This window comes from Dendropsophus ebraccatus, chromosome 13 (assembly GCF_027789765.1).
Source record: "Dendropsophus ebraccatus isolate aDenEbr1 chromosome 13, aDenEbr1.pat, whole genome shotgun sequence".
Lineage (NCBI taxonomy): Eukaryota > Metazoa > Chordata > Amphibia > Anura > Hylidae > Dendropsophus > Dendropsophus ebraccatus.
The window spans coordinates 55,118,639-55,145,368 of record NC_091466.1 but is presented as its reverse complement, the minus strand read 5'-3'; the positions used below and the strand labels follow the sequence as shown (position 1 = coordinate 55,145,368).

At 41.4% G+C, this 26,730-nt stretch overlaps 3 protein-coding genes across 3 annotated transcripts; all 3 read right to left on the bottom strand.

Annotated features, from left to right (window-relative positions):
• Window positions 1–526: 526 nt before the first annotated feature.
• On the bottom strand, window positions 527–1,954 carry LOC138770569 (olfactory receptor 5M11-like). The gene is made up of 2 exons (XM_069949674.1): window positions 1,878–1,954; window positions 527–1,466 (listed from the first exon to the last, which is right to left on the bottom strand). Exons 1-2 carry the CDS (start codon window positions 1,952–1,954, stop codon window positions 527–529), a joined length of 1,017 nt encoding a protein of 338 aa, XP_069805775.1.
• A 12,325-nt stretch (window positions 1,955–14,279) lies between these two features.
• Window positions 14,280–15,224, bottom strand: LOC138770568 (olfactory receptor 5AR1-like). The gene has a single exon (XM_069949673.1). The coding sequence runs from the start codon at window positions 15,222–15,224 to the stop codon at window positions 14,280–14,282; it is 945 nt and encodes a 314-aa protein (XP_069805774.1).
• A 6,178-nt stretch (window positions 15,225–21,402) lies between these two features.
• On the bottom strand, window positions 21,403–22,326 carry LOC138770567 (putative olfactory receptor 2W6). The gene has a single exon (XM_069949672.1). The coding sequence runs from the start codon at window positions 22,324–22,326 to the stop codon at window positions 21,403–21,405; it is 924 nt and encodes a 307-aa protein (XP_069805773.1).
• Window positions 22,327–26,730: the final 4,404 nt, after the last annotated feature.

The window sequence follows — 26,730 nt, the reverse complement described above, 5'->3', positions numbered from 1 at the left end:
GAGTGGTTTGAAAACACAGAAACTATGCTGATCTTACCATTATAATTTTGCCCTGTCAGCTCCAATCCTGATTTTGGCTACAAATACTAATCAAAATACCATGTGTGAACAAAGCCTTAGAGTGGGGTTTGGATCCACTATAAGGCTTTGTTTACACAATGTCTTTTCTTTGATGTATTTTGTCAACTTTTTTGGACAGCCGCCATTGTGAAGCAAAAAGACATGCGAAACATGGCCAGAAAAAGATGTTGTGTAAACATTGTCTCAAACATTGTTTTAGGCTCTGTCAGTGCAGTTGGGGGGCACCAAGCTAGCTACACCTCTGGTGAAGGCACCCTAAAATTGGATGTGTTCTGTTGTCTACTGCATGTTGGAATATCTACCGACTACAATTTTAGGACTTTATTTATAATAGTAAGGCATAAATAAGGTAGGATGCCAGTTAGAAGATGACCTGTGGCATCTGCGTATCTGCTTTATTATAGTTTAAACATATTTATTTACACTAAATCATATCTAAATATTTTTAGTCCGATTTGCTTGTTTTTCTGATGATTATTGTTATACATTTCATAACATCCTTATTCCGGATGCTGTAAATGATGGGATTTAACATTGGAGTCACCACTGTATAAAGAAGAGATACAATCTTTTCTGTCTCCAGAGAGTGAGAAGAAGGAGGCTTAAGATAGATGGACATAATGGTTCCATAATAGAAAGCAATGACAGTAAGGTGGGAGGTGCATGTAGAAAAAACTGCATGTCTTCCTTTTGAGGAACTGATCCTCAAAATGGCGGAGATTATAAAAATATAGGAAATCAAAGTCAAGAGAAAAGAACAAAGAACAATGAGCCCAGCTGCTACATACATTGCAACCTCATTAAGCCAAGGATCTCTGCAGGACAATCTTAAGAAGGGAGGCATTTCACAGATAAAATGGTTAATGTGATGAGTCTTGCAAAAAGGAAGTCTCCAGGTTAGCGGCACTTGTATGCAGGCGTCTATGAAGCCAACAATCCAGGGTATTAGGACCAAAATAATGCAAAACCTCATGTTCATAATACTGTTGTAGTGCAGTGGTCTACAAACCGCTACGAATCTATCATAAGCCATGACGGCAAGTAGGATACATTCTGCTGCCCCAAGTACTAATGAGATGAACATCTGGAAAACACAGCCACTTACTGAAATACTCTTGTCTGCGGATAGAGTGTTTATTAGTAGTATAGGAACTACGGTGGAAGAGAAACAGATGTCAATAAAAGAGAGATTGCTCAGAAAGAAGTACATAGGGGTGTGTAAAGCAAAGCTAATCCTTACAGTAATGAGAAGAAGACCGTTTCCTGCCAACGTGATAATGTACATCACCAAAAATATCAGAAACCCTATAACCTGGAGATGAGGGACAGTTGATAATCCAAGAAGAATGAACCAATTTGGAAGTGTTTGATTTGTGTTCTCCAACCTTAGAAAAAGTTGTATATAGTTAATGACTTGGACTGAACAAAGGATTGTTTTATAGAAGGATCTACATGGACCTTACGTATAAACTTAGTGCAGAAAAACAGATCACACCACCATGTTTATATTCTAAGCAACATCAGAAATTGAAAACTTTAAATGCTTGTTATGGACAACTATTTAGCTTTTCCTGATAAAGCAAATTTTAACTATCAAACATTCTCCTCAAATCGCCAGTACTATTCTGTGGTCCTCAATGCGTGCCTGATCCTGGTTTCTGTCTGTCTCCCGAGGCCGGTATTCAGGCTAAAAACAACTTTTACTCTGCCTTTGCGGTGTCAATGAGGCAGGGCCTAGGTAATAGGCTGTATCCCAGTTTTCCAGATGGTACTCGGGCTGTCTCCACCTTCCCTACGGAACGGGAAGGCAGCGGGAGTCAAATGCAGATGGTTCGGGTTCATAGGAACTTAAACATCGGCCCTGTTCAATCATCTCTAACCTTGACCTGTTGATCTAGCCTAGTGGTGTGACGACAGAAGAAAGGCGGACAAAGATGTTACAGGCCTAGGGCATGGATACCCTAGGCCTTGCCTAACTGACACTGTGCGAACAGAATAAAAATTATTTTTAGCCTGAATACCAGCCCCATGAGACAGACCGACCCCCGGACCAGGTATACCTTGAAGGCCAGAACAGTACTGGTGGTTTGGGGGAGGGATATGTTCGACGGTACAGGTTTGCTTAAAAAAAAAAAAAACAATATAAGCCCCTGTATATTTTTTACACTTTTTACATTTTTTTCTGTTGAGCAGGAATGCATTATGGGGGTAAACTGCTATAGCAGGAGTTTTCTCTGGCAGCTGATGGCAGGAGTAGCTGGCAACCACAGTGTAGCTGCAGATCGCTTACAAATTCTATAGCGGATTTCATGCACATTTTGTCGCAGATTCACTATGGATCTCGCTCCTATACATAGAAAGTGGTTATATCAATCACAAATCCACAACATAATGAGTAGCTGTGGCTGCATGTAAATTTTGCAGCAATTCCATGGGGAATTTTTTTTATATATTGGCAATATACACTCACCGGCCACTTTATTAGGTACACCTGTCCAACTGCACGTTACCACTTAATTTCTAATCAGCCAATCACATGGCGGCAACTCAGTGCATTTAGGCATGTAGACATGGTCAAGACAATCTCCTGCAGTTCAAACCGAGCATCAGTATGGGGAAGAAAGGTGATTTGAGTGCCTTTGAACGTGGCATGGTTGTTGGTGCCAGAACGGCTGGTCTGAGTATTTCAGAAACTGCTGATCTACTGGGATTTTCACGCACAACCATCTCTAGGGTTTACAGAGAATGGTCCGAAAAAGAAAAAACATCTAGTGAGCGGCAGTTCTGTGGGCGGAAATGCCTTGTTGATGCCAGAGGTCAGAGGAGAATGGGCAGACTGGTTCGAGCTGATAGAAAGGCAACAGTGACTCAAATAGCCAACCGTTACAACCAAGGTAGGCAGAAGAGCATCTCTGAACTCACAGTACGTCGAACTTTGAGGCAGATGGGCTACAGTAGCAGAAGACCACACCGGGTGCCACTCCTTTCAGCTAAGAACAGGAAACTGAGGCTACAATTTGCACAAGCTCATCGAAATTGGACAGTAGAAGAATGGAAAAACGTTGCCTGGTCTGATGAGTCTCGATTTCTGCTTGAACATGACAATGAGTTCACTGTACTCAAATGGCCTCTACAGTCACCAGATCTCAATCCAATAGAGCATCTTTGGGATGTGGTGGAACGGGAGATTCGCATCATGGATGTGCAGCCGACAAATCTGCGGCAACTGTGTGATGCCATCATGTCAATATGGACCAAAATCTCTGAGGAATGCTTCCAGCACCTTGTTGTATCTATGCCACGAAGAATTGAGGCAGTTCTGAAGGCAAAAGGGGGTCCAACCCGTTACTAGCATGGTGTACCTAATGAAGTGGCCGTTGAGTGTATATTTTATTTATTGGCAAATTTCTAAGCATACGAAGAGTGGATATTTTCTTTCACAGAGGTGCTGCACAGGTGTCCAGTTAGTCAAGTGAAGTACTTTATTGCAGACAATGCTACAGTGCAATAACAAATGATCCTGGGTTTTCATGAAATTTGTTGTGTCCAATAAAGTACTGTCAACTGACTGGCCTGCTATAAAAAGAAATAAGTACTTTTTGTATGCATGTTGTTTACTTCCTTTGCTGGATCGTATCAGGAAGCAGCCACTTTGCGAACAGTCTGTTCTTGGACCTTTGAGAGCGCTATACTGATGTGCCTTGCATTTGCACAGCCTAACCAGGGGAGAGGGTCACCTACCATCCTCTGCTGTTACAAAACTACATTTCCCATCATGTCTGGACAGCCAATGGCAAGCTGGAGGACTGCACTATAAATACCCCCTACTGTGGTCAATCTATGATAGTAAAGTGACAAGCTCGTTTTTAGGTTTAGCGTTTGTAGATTTAGGCTGGGTTTACATATATAAGTTGGCATCAGTTGCGTTTTTTGCCTAAAAACTGACCACAACTGATGTCACAACTGATGCCAAAAATGCATCAGTTGTCATCAGTTTTTCTATCCGTCTTTTCATTAAAAACCATCAGTTGCCATCAGTTTCCATCAGTTCCCATCAGTTGTCACAAGTTGCGCTCATCAGTTGACATTTTTTTCCCCAGTATGTTTTCCTGTCATTTTCAATGGGATTTGCGGGGGAGCGCACGGGGCTATATACTAAATTGGGGGAGCTCACAGGGGGGCTATATGGGAGGGGGAGAGCTCACAGGGGGGCTATATGGGAGGGGGAGAGCGCACAGGGGGGCTATATGGGAGGGGGAGAGCGCACAGGGGGGCTATATGGGAGGGGGAGAGCGCACAGGGGGGCTATATGGGAGGGGGAGAGCGCACAGTGGGGCTATATGGGAGGGGGAGAGCGCACATGGGGGGATATATACTATTGGGGGAGAGCGCACAGCAATGCTGTATACTAATTGGGGGAGAGCACACAGGGAAGCTAAATATTACTGGGGGGGCAACAGGGGGGCTATATACTACTGGAGGAGAAACAGGGGGGGGGTGATATACTACTGGGGGACCAAGGGGGGACTATAGGGGAGGGGGAGAGCACACAGGGGGAGATATATGTTTATTTTGTGTACTATTTGACTGAACGCCGGATGCCAGAGCCGAACGGCATGCGTCCTACCCGGCGAGGCATCCGGCGCTCTATTCCATTGTATTGGTGCGGCGCCGCATTACCGGAGCGGCGGTCCGCCAGGACGCTGCAAAATGCGTCCTAACGCACCGACGGTCCGGCGATGCGGCGGCCACTATTTCCCGCCGCACATTTTGAACGATCCCATTGAAAACAATGGGATCAGTTCAAAGATGCGTTTCCCTCCGGTGCTTTTCTCCTGCGCCGGAGGGAAACGCCGCCGCACCGCCGGACATATGTAAACCCGGCCTTAATACAGCCAATGTTCTGTGCTCAGGAGCTGGGGCTGAACATCCATGATTTAGGAGTTGGGGGGCAAGAATGTCTGTAGGACAGGAAAGGGGCAGCTCGTCTGTGAATTAGCACCAGAACCTGACCTTTTTTTAATTGGGGCTTGAGGAGACAGAACAACCATGGCTTAGGAGGGGGGCAACATCCTTGAATAAGGATATGGAGCCAGAACTTCAGTGACTTAGGAGCTGGGAAGCCTGAACATCCGTGACTTAGCTGGGGGGCACCAGTACACTAGTACACCTGTGAGTTAGCTACTAACTGTTGTAGCTCAGTGTGTGGCCTATATATTCAAGTCTTGGGCCAGTTAGGCCATCAGTGCATGTTAAAAAAAAAAGGAGGGCTGCCGTAGTTAGGCCATCGGTGTCTGTCTAAATTATACAAGTCTTGGATCAGATAGGCCATTAGTGTGTGGCTAATATATTAAATTCTTGGGCCAGTTAGGAATTCAGTGCATGGCTAATAAATTCAATTCTTAAATTGAATACAATATTTTCAACATACAGTGTTCCTTTTTGGACCATCGTAACTTGAGACCAGACGCAACATACATTGGCTCCAGACAGTCCAGATCTGCGGAACATGTCTTTTTACTGGTTAAATCACAGTATTAGTGAAATGCATGCACTGGTTGGCTGTCTAGTATCTGCTCTCTACAGGACAGTGTGATACTACATGTCCTGTACTGCTGTGTGTGTCTAGTATCTCCTCTTTACAGTATAGTGTGATACTACATTTCGTGTACTGCTTTTTACCTGTGCTAGGATGAGTTGCGCCTTTGGGCACCAGTTGAAGGCAGCTTCATTTTATTTTCTTGGGACCCCGTAAGATCTTTTCAAAACCGTGAAAATGCTCCTGTTCTCTTCATAGAAAGAAATTTACAGTCTCTTGTAGCTCTTTCTGGCTGTTATATGTAAGGACTTGCTGCATTCAAATTAAATAGCTGCTTATTTTTCTTTACATTTTCATTTTTTTTTCTTATTTTGGGGATTTAGAACCAATTACCAGTTTTCCCATAGAGTTTTGGTCTCAACATACAATGGTTGTCCTGAAACCAGTTAATATCGTATGTTGAGGGACCACTGTAAATTCAATTCTTGGTGAAGTGTTGCTGGAGTTAGGCGATTGTTGTAAGAAAAATATGAAGAAAGCTACAAAAAAGGGATGTGGTTGTGGTGCTGCTGTTGGTGGTGATGATAAGGCTGCTACTACTGTAGGAAGCGGACGTGGGAGATCTGTGCCTGGTATACTAGAAGATATAATACTTTCCCTTTAGTGTAAGCAGGCAACAGGGATTTAAAAGTCATTAACTAGGTCCCAACACCGCTTGCCAAATAGTCATTCAAGATGGTCATTTGGTCCAGTCTTCAGGTGATTAAAAATTCCATAGATTCATTTGTGCCATTGCAAATTATGGTTAGGTAATCTATATAACGTTTCTAATAGACAACCTGTTCAAGATACTAGGGGGACTACTCGATATAGAGGGACTAAAACCACCCCATAAATTTGCATAACTGGGTGCGTCTCAAACCCCCCATCACGGCCCCCCTGGTCTAATAATACAACGATCCTCAAATGTAAAAATTTTGTGTAAGCATACTCAAGTTTCCCACTCACTTTTAACAACAAAATGGATTGCTTCTAAACCACGTTCATGAACTATGTTAGAATATAGAAAGGTGACATCAAGTTAAAAATATAAAACTGTTGTCCCACCTAATCTTATTGATCCCTAATCAATCCACTGGAATCCTTTAAATAAGAAGGTAAGCAGGCCACCAGATCCTGAAGGTACAGATCAGTATAGTGGGATACATTTCCGCAATAATTGGTTTTCCTGAGGGTGAGCTAAACTTATGGTAGGTAGGTGATAAAAAAGTAAACTTAGAATGACTGACACTAAGAAATTTTTTTACTTGTTTATTAGAGGGGTAAAAGCAGAACAACAATTGTAAATTGAAATTGCCCATTTTAAAAGTTGATATATTTTTGTATGTTCTCCTACAAACTATATATCGAAAAATACAAAGGACTTACCTCAACAAAATGTGGCTTTCAGAAACTTGGTGGCTAACCCAAAATATTGTGTTAACGTATTTCTTCATGGCATTACTTTTTTTTTTTTTTTTTAAATATAATCAAATTTTTTAGCAAACTCTGCACAAAGGAATTGGCACATTTTGCATAGAAAATTTTAAGTTAAATGGTGAGGTTTATATAGATTATGAACATTTCTAACATTCCCTAATGAATGTAAGTTAGTAGTTGGAAACAAGTCACAAGGTTGGTGAGTCACTAGAGATTACTGCAACTCTCTTTTTAAGAAAAACTTTTATTAATAGTCGAGAAAGAGAAGAAGTGTAATTTATTCCCTGTAGAAGTAAACTTATAAGTTTAGACTATATTAGTTTATTTTCCAATAATCGCTGCCAGGAAGAGAAGAGAAGATGTTTAAAAAAAAGTTCAAACAAGATGATGATGAGCTCACCTCTTAATGTTTAGGATGTCCATAGTTCATCCAAGAGGGTGCATGAGTCCAACAGTAGCTAGTCATTTATCAATAAGAGATAAATGAAGTTGACAGTCCCAGCACAAACCACCTACGCATTTCCATTATCCATGTTCTAATGACAGTGTGAACCAACACATGTTAAAAACAAATAACATCATGAGACAATTAGGAGGACTTAAAGATGTATAAAGTTTAAAGTATCTTTGTTAAGGGTATCATCTTGAGAGCCTTTAAAGGGAATATACCAGGACAATTATTTTGACTGCATTTTATTCATAAAGTTATATAACTGTGTAATATAACTTTAATAAAGAAATTTTAATTATTTTTTTTATGTTTTCATTGACTGGCTGCAGAAAGGGGGTGACACAGCCCCTCTGCTGCCACCCGTGGCTGTGTTGGGAACTACAGGGCTTTGGAAGTGCTGGTGCCAGCACAGTTAGATATCCTCATCTACTGTAGCATATTGAAGCTGTTTACGTGCTGTATTACATTAAAACAGGTACCTTTTTTCTTCTTAAACAATGGGTGCTAGATTGTTGGCCTGGAATGCTTGAGGCATGGCAGACAGAATGTAAAGAGGTTTGAGATTACTCATGTAGTGAAGAAACCTCTCTTTGACTACTGTGTTATTAAAACAATTTTTTTTCAACAAAAGTTATTAACGCTAAGGGCCAGTTCACACTGAGTAAATTCGGTGGAGAGCTCCACCAATGAATCCTGCCTGCCTCAGTGTCAAATGGAGACTCTATGGGAGGGCTTGCGTGCCTCCGCTCTCTGCTCAAAGAATAGACATGAAAATTGTTTGAGCCGAGAGCGGCGGAAGCAGAGGTGTGTGAGCCCTCCCATAGACACACTGTTTGACAGTGAGGCAAACGGGATTTGGTGGCGGAGAGTTCCACCACCAAATTCTGCCAAATTTACTCAAATTTACTGAAGCCAGGAATGGAGAAATCTCAGTCTTTTCTTTATGACCTGGTCTCTGTTTATAGTCTGTTCCTGACTTTGGCTTCAAATATCTGTCAGATAAATCTCTGTGTAAAGGTACTCTTAGGGCCAGTTCACACTGAGTAAATTCGGCGGAAGAGAAGATGGTGAAACTATGAGATTCACTCTTTTCTCTCTGCACGTTCCTCAAGTGTTTTAGTTTGTATCCATAATATAATTGATTTTGTTTTTATAACTGCTTGTGTTTATAGTGTGTTTTTACATGGGATTTTGGATGGGGTCACCACAGTGTGGGCTATATTATACCCCATGTAAGCCAGAAGAAACTCTTAGTTTTCCTCAAGGAAAGAGAATATAGTTTATTGTCTATTTGAGTTTTAAACTGTGTTTTAGATCCAGTGAAAGATAAGAAGCATACAAGACTGAGTTAGGCTATGTTCCCTCACAGTATTTTTCAACTTAAACCAGGAATGGATTTAAAACACAGAAAGGCTATATTCACACACTGTTGAAAGTTAGAGGCTGACCGTTATTTAATGGCAAATAACAACTGTTATATCAAAACAACCGCCATTAAATGGCAGCCATCCACTAAATTTCAACAGTGTGTGAACTGTGTCTATTCGTGTTTTCAATCCACTTCTGGTTTTGGTTGAAAAATACTTACCAAAATAATGAGCAAAAATGTGTGAACATAGCCTTAAAGTAAAATTAGTTACATATAGAGTTGAGCAAACTTAAAAAAACAAAAAAGGTGGCCACTTTTTCTATTTAATGTAATAGAAAGTGACTGGCTGGGTTAAGGATTTAGGTCCAGAGGATCCACTGCCATCATACTGGAAAGCTTTCCTGAGCCCCCTGGGCTAGGAAGAGGATAGTCACCCTCTGCTGCACCAGCACCTTCTACTTCACCCCTGTCCTTTCACATATGATATGGAGAGAAGAAGGAACAGGAGTGGGACATCAGAAGAGCATCCGGATCCAGGTGAAGTCCATCCTGAGCGGAGTGAAGGAGTTTGACAGGTACAAGGGATCTCCATCATTGTCATACCCTATTTGTTGGCAGGAGGTACATAAAAATGGGACTACCTGAGGATTATAGTCCTATGCGGGGGCCTTGTGGATGATGACCTGCCTACATTGGGCCATGTGTTTTGCCACTAGTAGTTGGAGGAGTGGAAAGAAGATCCCAGCAGCCAATCTTAAGCCCTGTTTGACATGCCTGAGGGCTTGCGCCTGAGACATTTATCAGAAAGCCAACTCCCAGGATCAGAAACTAACCCTGCAGTGGCATTTCAGGGGCCACAGGTTGAGGATCCTTTTGCAACAGAGGAGAAAGCAGCAATTTCAGCAGCTACGTTCTTAATATTGCTATCTGTGAGCAAGTTTTGGAGCATGCAAGTTTTTGATCTGAAGTGGGTTTTTGTGTCAAATGTGGGACTTTAATATTCAGGGACTTAAGATTCTGGGAGTTTAGAGGAGAATAAATTGTTTATTTGTTTGCTTTTGTTCTTTTTTATATATATCTTGTGTCCCCATTGAAATGCACTCCATGTTTGACAATGCGGCCCAATGTACATCTTGTGCGATATATGCAATCCTTGATCAACCAATCATGGGTGCATACCATTGTGAAAGATGTGTGCATGTCGCTGGTTTGAAAGCCCAGATTCTGGATCTAAATTTCCAAAAACTAAGAGAGGACCTTGGGGATATAGACTGGGACAATGACCTCAGCAATAAAAGTACACAAGAGAAATTGGACATATTTAAGAGCATCCTGGGTAGATCTTGGTAGACAACTCATACCATATGGAAATGGGAGAAAACCAATGTAGTTAAGTACAGCAGTTAAGGGTGCAATAAATGATAAGAAACAAGCATTCAGACTACTAAAACAAGAAGGTAGTGGGGAAGCATTAAGCAATTATAGGCAGAAAAATAGATTGTGTAAAAAACAAATAAAAGAAGCAAAAATTGCAACAGAAAGAAGGGTTGCTACAGAAAGTAAAAAGAATCCAAAATGTTCTTTACCTATATAAATAATAAGAGACTTAAAACTAAAAATGTTGTTCCCCTCAAAAATAATCTAGTTGTAATGGTGGAGGGAAGTGAGGAAAATGCCAATCTACTAAATACATTCTTCTCCACTGTATTCACAGAGGAGAATCCTATAACAAATGACATAACTAGGAATAATGTAAATCCTCTTATAAATCTCACTTGCCTAACACAACAAGAAGTGGGTGACACATTAAAAACATTAAAATCCATAAATCACCGGGCCCAGAAGGTCTCCATCCTGGAGTTGTGTACTGTGTTAGATAGATCCTTATTCCTAATATTTAAAGATTCTATAATGACAGGGATTGTTCCACATTACTGGTGCATTGCTAATTTGGTACCAATATTCAAGAAAGGATCAAAAAATATAAGTCTAACATCTATAGTGCATTAAGTGAGGGGTTTGTAAAAGGGAGTATCCTAATTAAAATAATCTTATAACGCAGCACCAGCATGAGTTTATGAGGGATCAGTCCTGTCAGACTAATCTGATCAGCTTCCATGAGGAGTTCAGTGACACACTGGACCTGGGGGAGGCTGTGGACGTTGTGTATCTGGACTTTTCAAAGGCATTTGATACTGTGCCACATGAAAGGTTGGTCTAAAAAATGATGCTGGGACTAGGGGACACATATGCAAATGGATAAGTAACTGGTTGAGTGATACAAAACAGAGGGTGGTGATTAATGGAACATGCTTTGATTGGGTAACAGTTGCTAGTGGGGTACCGCAGTGGTCAGTGTGGGGTCCACTTCTTTTTAATATGTTTATTAATGACCTTGTAGAAGGGCTACAGAGTAAAATCTCCATTTTTACAGACGATACTAAACTAAGTAAAGTAATCACCACAGAGGAGGATAACATATTACAGAGGGATTTGGAGAAGCTGTAGGCTTGGGCAGATACATGGCAAATGAAGTTTAATGTGGATAAATGTAAGGGTATGCATTTGGGCAGTACAGATATTAGTAATAAAACACTGTGTAAAACTGCTTCTGAAAATGACCTGGGAATATTGATGGACAGTCAACTTAACTTTAGTGATCATTGCCATGCAGCAGCTGCCAAGGCTAATAACATAAAGGGATGCATCAAAAGAGGCATAGATACTAGAGATGAGCGAATACGATTCGATTGAGACGGTATTCGATCGAATATTGCGGTATTTGAAGGTTTCAAATTCAATCGAGGAGTGTGACGAACACGCGGGAAACATTCAAAAGCCCTCCCATCGCAGTTGCCGCTTTTTTTAATCCAATCACCATGCAGGGAGGCCGTGAGGGACCCTAGGAGTACGCACGCAGCGCGATAACGGCATCTACCCTCATTGGATGGCTGAACCACATGACCTTGAATATTTAATAATTGACTTCCGCCTCTCGACCGCAGATGCGCTTTCAACCTAGCCAGGGAAAGATCTTGAAGCAGGGAGAGATAGGTTTTAGTAGCGTTTTGGTTAGGCAGGCTTACTACTGAACCCAAAAGTCCTTTTCAGGGCTAATATCCAGCAAAAAAGTCATCTTTGAATCCAAAGCACTTCTCAGTGCTAGGACATAGATGATATAACAGCAGCAGCAGCAGCTGTATTCATTCCAGTACCCTGTGTGTACAAGTGACTTATAGTGTCCCTAGTTTAGCCCACTAAGGGCACGTAAACAATATACCTATTGTGCCAGTTGCCCAGTTAAAGGCATGTGATACCTATTGTGCCAGTTGCCCAGTAAAAAGACATGTGATACCTATTGTTCTAGTAGGCCAGTAAAAGGCACGTGTAGCTATTGTTCCAGTAGCCTAGTAAAAGGCACGTGTAGCTATTGTTCCAGTAGCCTGTTACTGTTCCAGTAACGTTCGTACAGCATGATGCGTGATATGCGCGAATAACGTGACACTCTACGGACGCACATTGGAATCATGTATGTAATGCTGGGCAAGAAAAACGAAGGAAATGTGTGAACATTGCCGTAAACATTCGTAAAGCGTTCACAAATATTTTTCATTTGCAACTGCAGAGAGTGGCATTATGCTGCGATTTTGGGCATGCTCCCCCTGATGTCACAGTGTCCTTCCGGAGGTGTTGGCATCATTTACGGAGGTTTCATGGGGGACTTGGTGACCTCTAAGTGGCCGAATTTGGATTTCCAAGTGCCGAGAATTTTTTTCCCATAGACTATAATGGGATCGAATATTCGTTCGAATAGTCAAATCTCGGTGCCTATTCGATATGAATTCTCGAAAGTCGAAAGTTTCACTACTCGCTCATCTCTTATAGATACTAAAGATGAGAACATAGTTTTGCCTCTTTTTAAATCACTGGTCAGACCACACATGGAATACTGTGTATACTTTTGGGCACCGGTATATAAGAAGGACACAGCTGAACTGGAGCAGGTGCAGAGGAGGGCGGCCAAGGTATCAAGACAGGTTATCAAGCTTGGGGTTATTTACCCTAGAAAAAAGACGTCTTAGGGGTGATCTGATCACAATGTACAAATATATGAATGGACAGTATAGGGATCTTTGTAGGGATCTTTTCACTCCTAGGTCTGTAACAATGACAAGGGCGCATCCTCTACGTCTAGAGGAAAGAAAGTTTCACCATCAGCACCGATGCGGATTCTTTACTGTAAGAGCAGTAAAACTATGGAATTCTCTGCCACATGATGCTGTCATGGCTGATTCATTAAATAAGTTCAAGGGAGGCCTGGATGCTTTTCTTTAAAAATATAAGTTATGGGCATTAGATTTCGGGTGATACGTTGATCCAAGGATTTATTCTGATTGCCATTGGAGTCGGGAAGGAATTTTCTCCCTGTGATGGGGCAATTGTCATCTGCCTCATAGAGGTTTTGGCCTTCCCCTGGATCTACAAAATAGGATTTTTGTAGGTTTAACCGATGGACTCTTGTCTTCTTTCAATCTTACTAACTACTGTTTGTTACTATCGCTATTTATCTATAAAGTATTTTATCTATAAGAATTTTAAGTTCCCAGATTCATCCTCATTCCAGACGGTCTCATGGAATGGGTTACTTCAAGATCCCAACAGACCATCGCTGCACTAATTGTGATTGTGAAAGACCACGATCAGCTGACATTGTGCATTTCGGTTGATTTTGTCCTAATACACCAAATGATTATTGGCCTAAATGTCTGGTTTTCGGCCAAGTTAACTTTTTCTTGTTGGTCATTTAATCGTCTGCTATTACACTAAATGATTATTGTTCAAATCCGAACAATCTAACGATTTTTTGAACAATAATCGTCCTTACCACCACCCTTAGGAGTCTCAACCCCATTTAGTCTTATGTCTTTTGCTAATGGTTCCCTTTGCAGATGGATTATATTTAGGGATAGTCCGAACCGAGTTCGTACGAACCCGAACCATCCGCAATGATTACCGCTGTCTGCCCGCTCCGTGCAGTGGGCGGATCCAGCGGGAGGAACGCCTGGAAAACTGGGATACAGCCATAGCCATAGGCTGTATCTCAGTTTTCTAGGCGGTCCTCCCGCTGTATCCGCCCGCTGCACGGAGCGGGCAGACAGCGGTAATCCAAAGCCGAGCGTTCGGGTTCAGCCGAACCCGAACCTTGGCGGGTTCGGACCATCCATAACTATATTGTTACCAAGCATGGGAAAATCATGAAAATGGCATAAAGCATAATTCCCCTCCAAAATCCCTGCAATACAGCTTCACAGATAGATCCCCTCCCCCACTTTTCTATGTACACCATTGAACTCAGGTCATCATGTTTTATAGAGGTTTGTTATTCTTTTCACATCCTTAATTACAGAGTTCTTAACATCCTTATTTCTGATGCTGTAGATAATAGGATTCAACATTGGAGTTACCACAGTATAAAGAACAGATATAGTCCTGTCTGTCTCCGGAGAGTAAGATGATCGAGGCTGAAGATACATGGACATAATAGTCCCATAATAAAGGGTGACAACAGTGAGGTGGGAAGCACATGTGGAAAATGCTTTCTGTCTTCCTTGTGAAGAGCGAATCTTTAAAATGGTAAAAATGATATGTCCATATGAAACTAAAGTCAAGAAAAAAGCACATAAAGCAATGATCCCCGCTGCTATATACATTGCTAATTCATTGAGCCAAGGATCTTTGCAGGACATTCTTAAGAAAGGAGGCACTTCACAAAAGAAATGGTTGACATGGTGAGACCTGCAAAAGGGTAATTGGAAAGTGAGTGGCACGTGTATAAGGGCGTTTATAAAGGCCACACTCCATGATGCTAGAGCTAAACAAACACAAACCTTCTTACTCATAATAACGTTATAATGTAACGGCCTACAGATGGCTGCAAACCTATCATAGGCCATGACTGAAAGGATAAGACACTCGGTTGCCCCAAGTACTAAAGAGAAAAACATTTGAAAGGCACAGCCCCATAGTGATATACTCTTGTCCTTGGATAGAGTATTAATAAGAAGTATGGGAACAATGGTGGAGGAGAAGCAGATGTCAATGAAGGAGAGATTACATAGAAAAAAGTACATGGGGTTGTGTAAAGCTTGGTTTATTCTCACCACAATTATTAGCAAAAGGTTTCCTGAGAATGTGATTATATACATAACTAAAAATATAAGGAAACATAAAATCTGAAAGTGAGGAACAGTAGATAAGCCATGTAGAATAAACCAGCTTGGACTTGTTTGGTTTAACTTCTCCATATACGCTACTCAGTTTCTGAAAGAGAATTGAGGAACACGCTATTGGTATAAATAGTAACTTTGAAGACAGTGGTCATACCTTCTAGAATGTTAAAAAGTAAGCCTCTGTTCACACGTCATTTGTATGTTGGTATGTCAGAAACATTCCCATTAAGTACACCATATGTATCTATAGGACCCAGTTGACCCAGTGCCCTTGTGTGGACTGTTGTGCATTAACATGTTTTTTTTTCCCCTGTGTGGAAGAGCCTATCCTCTGCTATCCCAAGCAGAGTTATAAAGTTTTTAAAAAAGTACACCGCCCCATACATTCATTTTTTACAATGGGGTCCTATAGGCAACTATGCAGCTAATGGGAGAGATATGTCAGAGCCTTCCTCTCAGAGGTGGAAATTTGAAGATACTCTCATTGTCAATGATTGTAAATCATGTTTGTGTCTTTTGAGCATTGTATATTCTGTTTATGCACTGCTGTTTTAGGCCTCATGAACACACCCAGTAAATTTATGTGGATTATCTATTAGGATCTTCTAGTATGAGTGAATAGAAATCTATCCAGGATTTGAAAAAACAGCAACCCATCCTTAGGTTGTTTGTGGTATTACAATTCATCTTTATTAAAGTCAATGAAACTGAGCTGCAATACCAGACCAAGCCGAGGACAAGAAGAAAGCAGCCATTTAAATTAGATTGCATTGACCATCTCTTTATATAAATAATGGCATGCTTACAAGGAGAAATTCAGTTGTAAATCCTTTTATTCTTACTAAGTTTATACTTTGTGCAGTGAATACGATATAATAAAGGTTAAGTTTAGAGATTAACGAACCTGGAGCATGCTCGAGTCCATCCGAATCCGAACCCGAACTTTCGGCATTTGATTAGCGGTGGCTGCTGAAGTTGGATAAAGCCCTAAGGCTATGTGGAAAACATGGATATAGTCATTGGCTGTATCGATGTTTTCCAGACAACGTTCGGATGGACTCGAACCCAAAGCAGGTTCGCTCATCTCTAGTTAAGTTGTAGTAAACAACTCTACCTGCAAGACTTTTTAAACTAACTACTGTATACGGCAACCAGGAAGCTGTCATGGTAGGAACGCCTGTTGGTCTCCAGATCTGTGAAGAGACATACCTTGACTTCTTACACCACAAAATCCTCCCTTTTTGCAACCATGGGAAAAGGAACTCTTATAGATGTAGAACGGAAGTCTGTGTTGAAACATTCTCACAGCTTTTCGAGATGCAACAAGATTCAGGAGAATCTCAGTCCCTTTTGGCGAGATGTTGAGACCAAAGCAAACGCAATTTGTGACTCCCAAATTAAGTTATTGCTTGAAATTGTGGCGCTATCCATACCTACACACTTGCTTACTGCTAAAAGCTTCTGTTTCCCAAATTATGGCTACAAACATTTCCATCTACACGTCACCAATGGAGGGATAAAATAAATGAAATATGCTGGCTGGAAGAGCTTACGACTTGGACCACTTACACACACTCCTCTTTTCACTTCTTATGGACACCCTGGCCTAATAATTCCTCCTCTATTCTTGAATTATATGTTAAAGAATATCACTTGTTCACCTGATCATACCCCATCTACCCCCCCCCCCCCCCCCCATTTACCTTTGTTGATGTTTTGTCTCAAATTTATTATTTTATTGCAATTTCATTACATTTTGCAGTCATAGCTTGGCTGTGACTGTAAAGGAAAGTACTAGGTTTTACAGATTTTTCATATGTACCTTGCCTATGTTTTCCGCTTCATACTTCTATCAGAATGTATGGCTAAGTTGTTGTACTTTCAGGTCTGTCTTTTAGAATTTTTTTTTGTATTCTGAAATTTTCTTAATAAAACATAAGATTTGAAAAAAATAACAAAAGTGAAAAGTTTTAAACGGTCGGGGTCTTAGTGACTTACCTCAACATACTGTAACTTGGTTTCTCGTGAATCACTGAAAAAACATAGCATTTTTTAAATATAGTTTTAAATGTGACCATTCTTAAAACTAGTGGATGGCCAAACCATAGAAACTGTGCATCTGAAATAGAAAAAGCAAGCTTGGGAAGCCATTCTTATACAAGCAATTTAGGATCCCAGTTGTATTGTAGAATACATGCACTGAAGTTAATTTCTGTAACTCCCTTGATATTTATTAGTCTCTGCAGCAAGTTATAGTTGTGTTTAGTTGGTGTCAGAAATAGAACGCCAGTAATTAATTCTCTGGAGATGTAAACGTTTACATAGCATGAAGTATATTATATTAAATATTTTTATTTTACTGTTGATGGGTTACTTGTCAGAATAGGGAACTGGATGACAAAAGACAGGTGCAGCCCTGACACTGGCACCCACTCCGCTGTCCCTGCCTATTTGCCTCAACTGCCCTAGGCAGCAACGAACAACCGGTCGACAGTCCCTAACTTGTATAAGTGAACACTGAATGAAGACAAGATAGATAAAAACACAATAAAACAGGGTCAGAAGTCTGGGTCAAACACAACCGGCAATGCAGTGCAAAAAGACGTATCTAAAAGTGAAGTCAGAAGTTAAAAGCCAGAAAGTCAAAATGACAGAGAATAAATGCAGGAACAAACGCTAGGTCAAGAGGGAACTCAGGGTCTGAGGTTCTATCACAGGCAAGGCATAGAGGCAAGTGGAGGATATTTATGAGGCCTAAGGTGTTCTGACAGCTGACTGGTGGTGCTGCCCGCAAGTCAGCTGATTAAAATGATTAACACCTAATGCTGATTGGCTGAGGGCGGTGAAACCCCAACCGTGGCTTCATCAGAGAAAAGTGCTGCTGCGCTGGACGGCTCCTGACATTACTGTTCTTAAAGAGATGTTATGCTGCCTCGTGAACTGCGCATTGTGGTCTTAAACTTTATTAGCTGGTTAACAGATGGGAAGACAGTGATGTTTCAATTGGTAGCCCCTGTGCCAAAACTGGAAATGCTGCTTTAGGCAGTTTAAAAAGTTTAAACCCCCAGAGTTTCTCGCAGGAACAATGGCTTCACTCTTTCACTAGTTGCTACACTGCATCTCACTGCATTAACCATGTAGAGACCTCTCGTAAAATCATGTACAGATGGTATCTGACGCCCTATCACCTTTCTAAAATGTTCCCTACGTGCTCTCCCACCTGCTGGAGATGTAATGCGAAGGTGGGCTCTCTCCTTCATGTGTGGTGGGGCTGTCCCTTGATCATGCAATTTTGGTCTCAGATCCATGCCATATTAGGCAGAATCCTGCAATTTCCTATTCCCTGGGGCCCAGAGGTGGCCCTCCTCCATATGCAACTTGACTCATTGGACAAGGCGGAAGCTACTATAGCGGTTCATATCCTTACAGCAGCTAAGAATAAGGTAGCCCAGAATTGGAAAAGTGTGGCCTTACCTTCCATACCTGAGATCCTGAATGTGGTCCATTATAACTACAATATGGAACACAAGATTAGCGCTAGGACGAACAACTTACGGTCCTTTCTCAAAATATGGGACAAGTGGAGATCATTTAAGTCTATTGATGATTAACACGCGATTATTGTATACTGTTTTGTACCAATATGCTATGCTATACTAAACCTCTGTTGAAGAGGATCATGCTCTGACCTTAATGTTAGTTACTTAACTCTCTTGTACCACCCTCCCCTATTTGTTTGTTCCCCTGCTTGTTCTTCTTTTCTTTTGTTGGTTTGGTTGACTGTTCATGTTCAACTTAACCGGTACACGGTTGATACTGGTCTTATATGTTACTTTCGAGTTGTCACTTTGGGTTTGCATAAAAAAATACATCCTCTCTAAGTAATGTGCTAAGGTCCTCCATACTGCTGTAAGACCCCCTCCGTTTCTTCCTTTTCTCCTTCTCCTCCCACCTTGCTTTTTTACCTTCCTTTTTCTTTCCCCTCTCACCTTCCCTTCCCGCTTAATTCCCCCCTCCCTCCCTCCTTCCTCCCCTCCCCTCCCTATTCCATCTTTACTCTACCCCTTCTCTTCTTCCGCTGATACCCTATCTTTCTCCTATTTCCCCTTCTATTTCCTCCCCCCCCCCTTTTTCTCCTCATGCTGAACGCTGCGGCCTACCTCATTTATCATCAACATTGTTAATGTAACTCAGGTAGCTTGCTCTATGGTTTATGTTAAGTTTTAGGCCTAATGTTGATCAGTTGTTTATGTATGACCTAGCACGTTTATTATGTATATGAACCAATGCTGTCCCATGTTTGCGTGCTTTTTATATATTATATATTCTGTGAAAATTTAATAAAAAATAAGTTATAGAAAAAAAAAAGTTTAAACCTACTATATGTACCCTTTAGATGAACAGAAAAACTATTACACCACCACTTAAAAATCACAATGCACTATCCCAGAACCCATGTGCCACTACTGGTTCTGTGTATGTTTAGGTCGAGGTTGAAGGTATATGCAGTGTACAGGAACACTATGTTTCAGATGGGGGGAGTGGCTGCCTCTACTTAGCCGTGCACTCCACCCATCCCACCTTGGAGGTTATTATTGCCAGTATTAGTTGAATTCTGTATGCCGAGAGTATAGGCATATTATTAGCCAAAGAAAGGCCACAGTTAGTGTCGGTTCCTTCCCAGGCATGCGGCCACCTTACCATGGTGGGATGGTACTGTTATGCCTTATAGTTTGAATTTTTATTTATGTGTGATAAACAACTTGTAATACTGTGATAACGATGGATCTCATGAATAACTGATATTATGTTTTGTTTGTTTGTTTGGAGATTAACTGCCCAATCAGGTAGAATTGGGCAGATATTGCCCCGTGTACTAAAGACAATGATCAGCCGATCATTGACTGATTATTGAATTATTATTTTCTGCATGTTAAAAAATCATCGACTGCTAACCACACATCGCTCCATGCAGTGCGTGCTTAGTCAGCGGCTGATTAACCCCTAGACGACCTAAGACGTACCGGTACGCCCTGGAAGTCTGTGCCCAGACGACCCTGGGCGTACCAGTACGTCCTGTGCTATGAAGCATGCTCTGGAGTAGAGTGCATTTCATCGGAGGTGGTGGCCGGCTGCAGTGAGCAGCCAGCACCTCACTGTTAATGACATCGCGCATGTGGAAAATAATAAAGATGTATTTACCTATCCAAGCTCCCTGGTGTCCTCCTGCCTGTTTTCCACTGACCAGAGCCACAGCTGAAGATTCTACTCCTGTCTCTGAAGTAACAGGCCATTCAGCCAATCAGTAACCGAGATGGGGGAACACAACAGCCAGTGATTAGCTGAGCTCAGAAAAAGGAGTAGAAGCTTCAGCTGCAGCTCTGGTCCATCAGAAATGGGCAGTAGGACATCGGGAAGCTTGGACAGGTAAGTACAACTTTAATATTTAATAAATATTTAATAAAAAGGTAAAGAGAGACTAGAGAAACATTGTTTTATGTTTTCAAAAAAGAATATCATTGTGGCTTTACTCCACCAGTATCCCTGGGACCCCTGGGACCACCCGACACATGTTTCGCACTTCCCTGCTTCCTCACATTTATATTTAACACTATGGCTGGCATACTGTATGCATTGGAAAAGATCTTGCCACAAATGCAGAATATATCTTTAGTGTCCCATCGACGCGGCATGTACTTGAGGTATACGTCAGTATATATTTTTTTTATTGATTGCGATAGTGTTGTCAACTTCAATATTCTATAGTGTATTCAGAATCAAGAAGAAAAATTGTATACCACAAGTAATCTTATTTTTTTTCAATGGGGCATATGCCAAGGCATGACTAAAAAATAGTATACATTGAAGCCTTCCAGCGGGGTGTACGTTGAGGTTATTATTTAAATGTGATGGTAATAGAAATTTTTTGGTTTTGTGATATTATTATTGAGTTTAATGTTATGTGGTTCTTTCTTAGCAGTAGGTAAAAATCCCTTTGGCAAACCAAACCCCCAACACCATTTACTTGTATTGTATGGTACCAGAAGCAGCAACTGGTGAAAAATGGTACTATATTCTCATGATTGGTGGGAGTTCCATTGTGTTGGTCCTCACTGGTGAGACTCTGATTGCATTAGTGCCAACCATGTTAGTCCATAAGATCAATATACAGTACAGAATTTAGATACAAATTGGTTAAGCTGCTATATTTTCTTGCTGCTTTTAACCAATGTAACTTTATTCCATGACATTACTATCTAGAAAATGTATTTTTTATTGTCTCTTTAACATCCTTATTCTTAATACTATAGATGATGGGGTTTAACATTGGGGTCACCGCTGTATACAGAATAGACATGGTTTTGCCTATTTCAGGAGAGTATGCTGAGCGAGGCTTCATGTACATGAAGATAATAGTCCCATAGTACACAGACACAACAGTGACATGGGATGCACATGTTGAGAAAGCCTTTTCTCTCCCTTTTGATGACCGGATCTTCAAGATTGTGTAGATGATGTGAACATATGAAATTAACGTCAAGATGAAAGCACACAGAATAATGATTAGTGCTGCAACGTACATGACTATCTCATTGGTGCGCGTATCTTTGCAGGAGAGTTGAAAGAAAGGAGGCATCTCACAGAAGAAATGGTTAACATGATGGGATTTGCAAAAGGGCAACTGGAAAGTTAGAGGTGTATGAATGATACCATTGGCGAAGCCCACTCCCCATGATATAGAGGCTAAAAAGACATACATCTTCTTGCTAATAATTGTTTGGTAGTGCAATGGTCTACAAATGGCTGCAAATCGATCATAGGCCATGACGGCAAGAATAACGCACTCCGTAGCTCCCAAGGACATATGGAAATACATTTGAAGTGCACATCCCACAAGAGAAATACTTCTGTCCTCGGAAAATGTGTTCGTTAGAATCTTAGGAACAATGGTGGAGGAGAAGCAGATGTCAATCATGGAGAGATTACTCAAGAAAAAGTACATGGGGGTGTGTAGCTTTGAGTTGATCCTTACCACAATGATGAGTAGAACATTTCCTGACAGTGTTATCATATACATTATCAAGAACATAATAAAGCAGATGACCTGGAGATAGAGGGCATTAGCTATGCCAAGGAGAATGAATCCTCCTTGAGATGTTTGATTTGAGGTTTCCATTACATAGACTGTACCTGGAGAAAGATAACCAAGCGATCAAACACTGAAAGTTACCCGTGGCTAATTTTCTGTGCATTCTTAGGATCCTATTACACAAGCCGACTAAGGCTCGATCATTTTAGTAAACGAGCACCGACCTGCCCGATGATCGGGCAGCAAGGGCTGCATGGACATCGTTAGCGATGTCTATGCCGCCCTTAGCCAAACACCTGATACCTTACTTGTCCCCGCTCCCGGTCTTCTCTTCTTTGCTCCGTAGCTTCCCGGTCCCGGGGGCGGGGAGCTGCAGGGCACAGGAGAGAAGACCGGGAGCGGGTACAGGTAAGGTATCAGGTGTTTGGACAATGGTTAGCCTCTGGCCACGCATTGCTATTACACCTAGCGATGCACGGTCGGTGACTGACGATTCTAGGTCCAAACCATAACCAACGATTATCCGATGATTGTTTTATTGGCTGATTATTGTCTCCATTACACGGAGCGATAATCGGCCAAATTGGCCTGGTTCGGCCGATTATTGCTCCATGTAATAGGGCCCTTACTGAACAGAAATTCTTTGGCATTGTTCTAAAACATCCACTTACCATTTACCAGGTCTTCAGCCCTAGTTGGAACAGTCCTGCTTTAGTAATATATTTAGCCTCATGTACTTTTGTAAAATAAAAACTTACATGAAAAGATCCAGTATTTATCCTATGAGCCCAACCTCTATTACAGGGTATCTACCATGAGACAACTGTAACAAGATCTCTGAGTTCTACCTTTAAATCGTATGTTATGATAGAAAATAAGAAGGTTGGTTGAGGAAGGTGACAGAACGTGTCAGTACAGTGGTGCAAACATTACTGCATCAATGTGGTGAATAAGCCTTGTGGCTGTCACTAAAAATTGGGCGGATGTATGAAAGCAGGCATGGATGTGGGCTGGCTGAAGGGCCATTCACAATATATGGTCTGTGCGTGGACAAGGCCTCGGAGCTTCCGTCATTATTATTCATTATGATGCCAAGAGTTCCGAGGTCTGGTTCATTCAGAGACCATATATTGTGGACATGTGAATGGTCCTTCAGCCAACCCATCTATTCTTATTCAGCACCTCCATGCCTGCTTTCATACACCCATTCAATTTAGATTAATAGCCACAAGGCTTCTTCCCCACATTAACACAGTGAATAAGAAAATACGGGCCAGCAAACCCTGGGCTCTAACCATAGAAGTCGACTTTGTCATGTGCTCATTTTATCATTGTGCTACTCCTGTTTAGCTGCTGTTCGTTGTGTAAATGCTGAGAGTGTACTGTTAGTCTAGGAGCTCCTCTCACTCAGAAACAAAGTCTGAGATTCCTTAAACAGCCAGGCACAGCTTAAATAAAAAGGGGACCCCTCATTTAAATTCAAACAATATAATGATTTTTCGCATGATAATTGTCCCTTGTAATAGGGCCCTTATGGTCCTTTTACACGGAGCGATTATCGTTCACATTTTCGGGATAATGGTTGCATTGAGCGATAATTGTCTCGTGTAAACACTGTATACGATCAAGCGATGAGCGAAAAATCGTTCATCATGATCTTTAAACATGTTCTCAAATCGTCGTTGGTTGTTCACTGAAAATAAGCAGATTGCTTTGTTTAAACAGTCTTTCAACACTTCACGCTTAAGCGATCTTAAAATGATCGCAATAAAAAAAATTTCTAACGATATATCGTTCCGTCTAAATGCTCATTGTTATATCGCTATTGAATTATCGCTCCATGTAAAAGGACCATTAGACTCTAATGGGATGTAAATTGGTCATTGATAATAATTAGCCTAGATGGTGGTGATGGTGGTGGTGGTGGTGATGATGATGATGGTGGTGGGGGTCCTTTATTAGGGGGTTTCACTGTATCTATAAAATGCATGTCAAAACCAGCAATAATATAAAGGGCCCATAGTAAAGGGTGACAACAATGAGGTTGGCAGCACAGGTGGAAAATGCTTTCTGTCTTTCTGTTATTGAACCAAGGATCTTTGCGGGACATTCTTAGGAAAGGAGAGACTTCACAAAAGAAATGGTTGACATGATGGGACCTGCAAAAGGGTAATTGGAAAGTGTCACATGCATAAGGGCATTTATAAAGCCCACACTCCATGATGCTAGAGCTAAACAAACACAAACCTTCTTTCTCAAAATAACGGTATAATATAACTGCCTACAGATGGCTGCAAACCTATCATATGCCATGACTGAAAGGATAAGACACTCTGGCACAGCCCAACAGTGATATGCTCTTGTCATTGCATAGAGCAGCGGTTACCAACTGGGGTGCCGGGAGAACCCACAAGGGGGTGCTGCGGGATCCCGGTGGGAAATGCGACACCGTCCCATTAATATCCCTAGAAGCTGCGGCCGCGCAGCTTCTAGGGATATACCGATCGGTTTGATGTTCTGCCAGCTCACACAGTAAGCGGGCGGAACATTCAATTGAGCAGAATGTAGGAGCAAGACCTGTCAGCGTCCTGCTCCGACATTCACTCCCATAGGCTGCTGGCACTTCATGCCAGCAGCCTTTGGGACTCCGGGGCATAGAGTATTAATAAGAAGTATGGGAAAAATGGTGGAGGAGAAGCAGATGTCAATGAAAGAGAGATTACATTGAAAGAAGTACATTGGGTTGTGTAAAGCAGGGTCGTAGGAAGGGGGGGGGGCAGGGGGGGCAGCTGCCCCGGGCGCAGAGACCGGGGGGGGGCGCCATCACAGGGAGCAGATAGAGAAGGATCACAGTGGATGAGGGAGCCTGGAAGCCTCCTGCCCGCTGTCAGTGTGGGGAGACAGGGGATGATTTTTACTTGATCAAAAGAGGTATTTCCCATACTGTATTGTCTCCTAGCTGCTGTTTAGCTATAATTTGCGCAAAATCAATGCGCAAATTGCGCAAATCAGGGCTAAACAGCAGCCAGGAAACAGTACAGTAAAAAGATGGTGAAGGACCTTGACATGTGACTATGATGTCACCGCAGGTCCTGTATGTACACTGCACTATGGAGGAGGAAGAAAGAAAATACAGGTGTGTGGGAGGAGTATGGGGAGGAGCGTGAAGGGTGCCCAGTCTGGAGTGGGGAGGGGGGCAGGGCGGTACATGGTGACACCAGTCTGGGATGGGGGGAGACACACAAAAGAGTGTGCAGTGTCTATTTAAGGGTCTAGTCTGGTTGTACATTATTCTATACTTAACCCCTTAATAACTGCTCCCTCTAAATATATATATCACATTTATATAAACCTTACCTGCTATCTGTAGAGGTAGGGAACCTTTTTCTTTTTTTCTCTTTTTAAAAAAAAATTAAAATCTTTATCAGATATAAAAAAAATATACAAAATTACATTAAGTTTACCTCAATACAACAAAGTTTTAAATCCCATCCCACCCATACCTACCCTAGAGAGCAGAAACAAAGAGAGAAAACAAAACATCACAAGAACCTCAATGAAACCAACACTAATCTCCTCCCTCCCACTTCCACCAAATGACTTTATATTTTTTCCTCCCCTTTGTCCCTCTATTATGGTATAGATATTCATATTGCTTCACTTTATTAACAAGATTCATCCACTCATTTATCACAAGAGCTTGAGTTTGTATCCAACCTCTAAGTATAACTAATCTTGCCAAGAAAAGGGCTTATATTTGGGTTCTATGTCAGTAGTGTCCCCTAGAATCGTGACCCTTGGGGCATATAAGAGCGAGAGATCTAACCTGTTGTTTATTTCCCCAACCACCACCCTCCAAAATTCCTGTATTTTATTGCATCCCCACAACATATGAATATAACTAACATTAGGCTCTGCGCATTTGGACAATCAATCCTCTCCACTTTTTTTATTCTGCGCAACAAATCTGGATAGAAGTGTAATCGTTGTATTATTTTGAATTGCGTGAAGTGATGGTTTTTGCTCAGGGAAACCTTGCTACAATTATGTATAACATTACTCCATTCTTCTTCCGAAAACGGACCTATTTCCTTCTCCCATTTGACTTTACTATCATATGTTATTCCCAATTCCTCGATTATTACCGTGTAAATTTGCTTAATCTCACCCTTTCTACCCCCCACTAACTTGTCCAATAATTGCGTGACCCTACATTTCTGGATACCTAATTTATCTTTATTCTGTATTTTCTGTGTCAAGTGTCCTTATTGTATATACTGTAACCAGTGCTCTTTTTTCAACTTATACTGTTCTCTCAAGTCCTGAAATGACCTGAGAGAGCCATTCTTATAAATGTGCTTTATCTTATTTATTCCTGCTTTTTCCCAGATTGGTTTACCCTGAAAGGAATCCAGTTCTTTTATGTGTTGATTGCTCCACAATGGTGCATACGGCAAACTACCATTAATCTTAAACCATATTTTCAGAGGT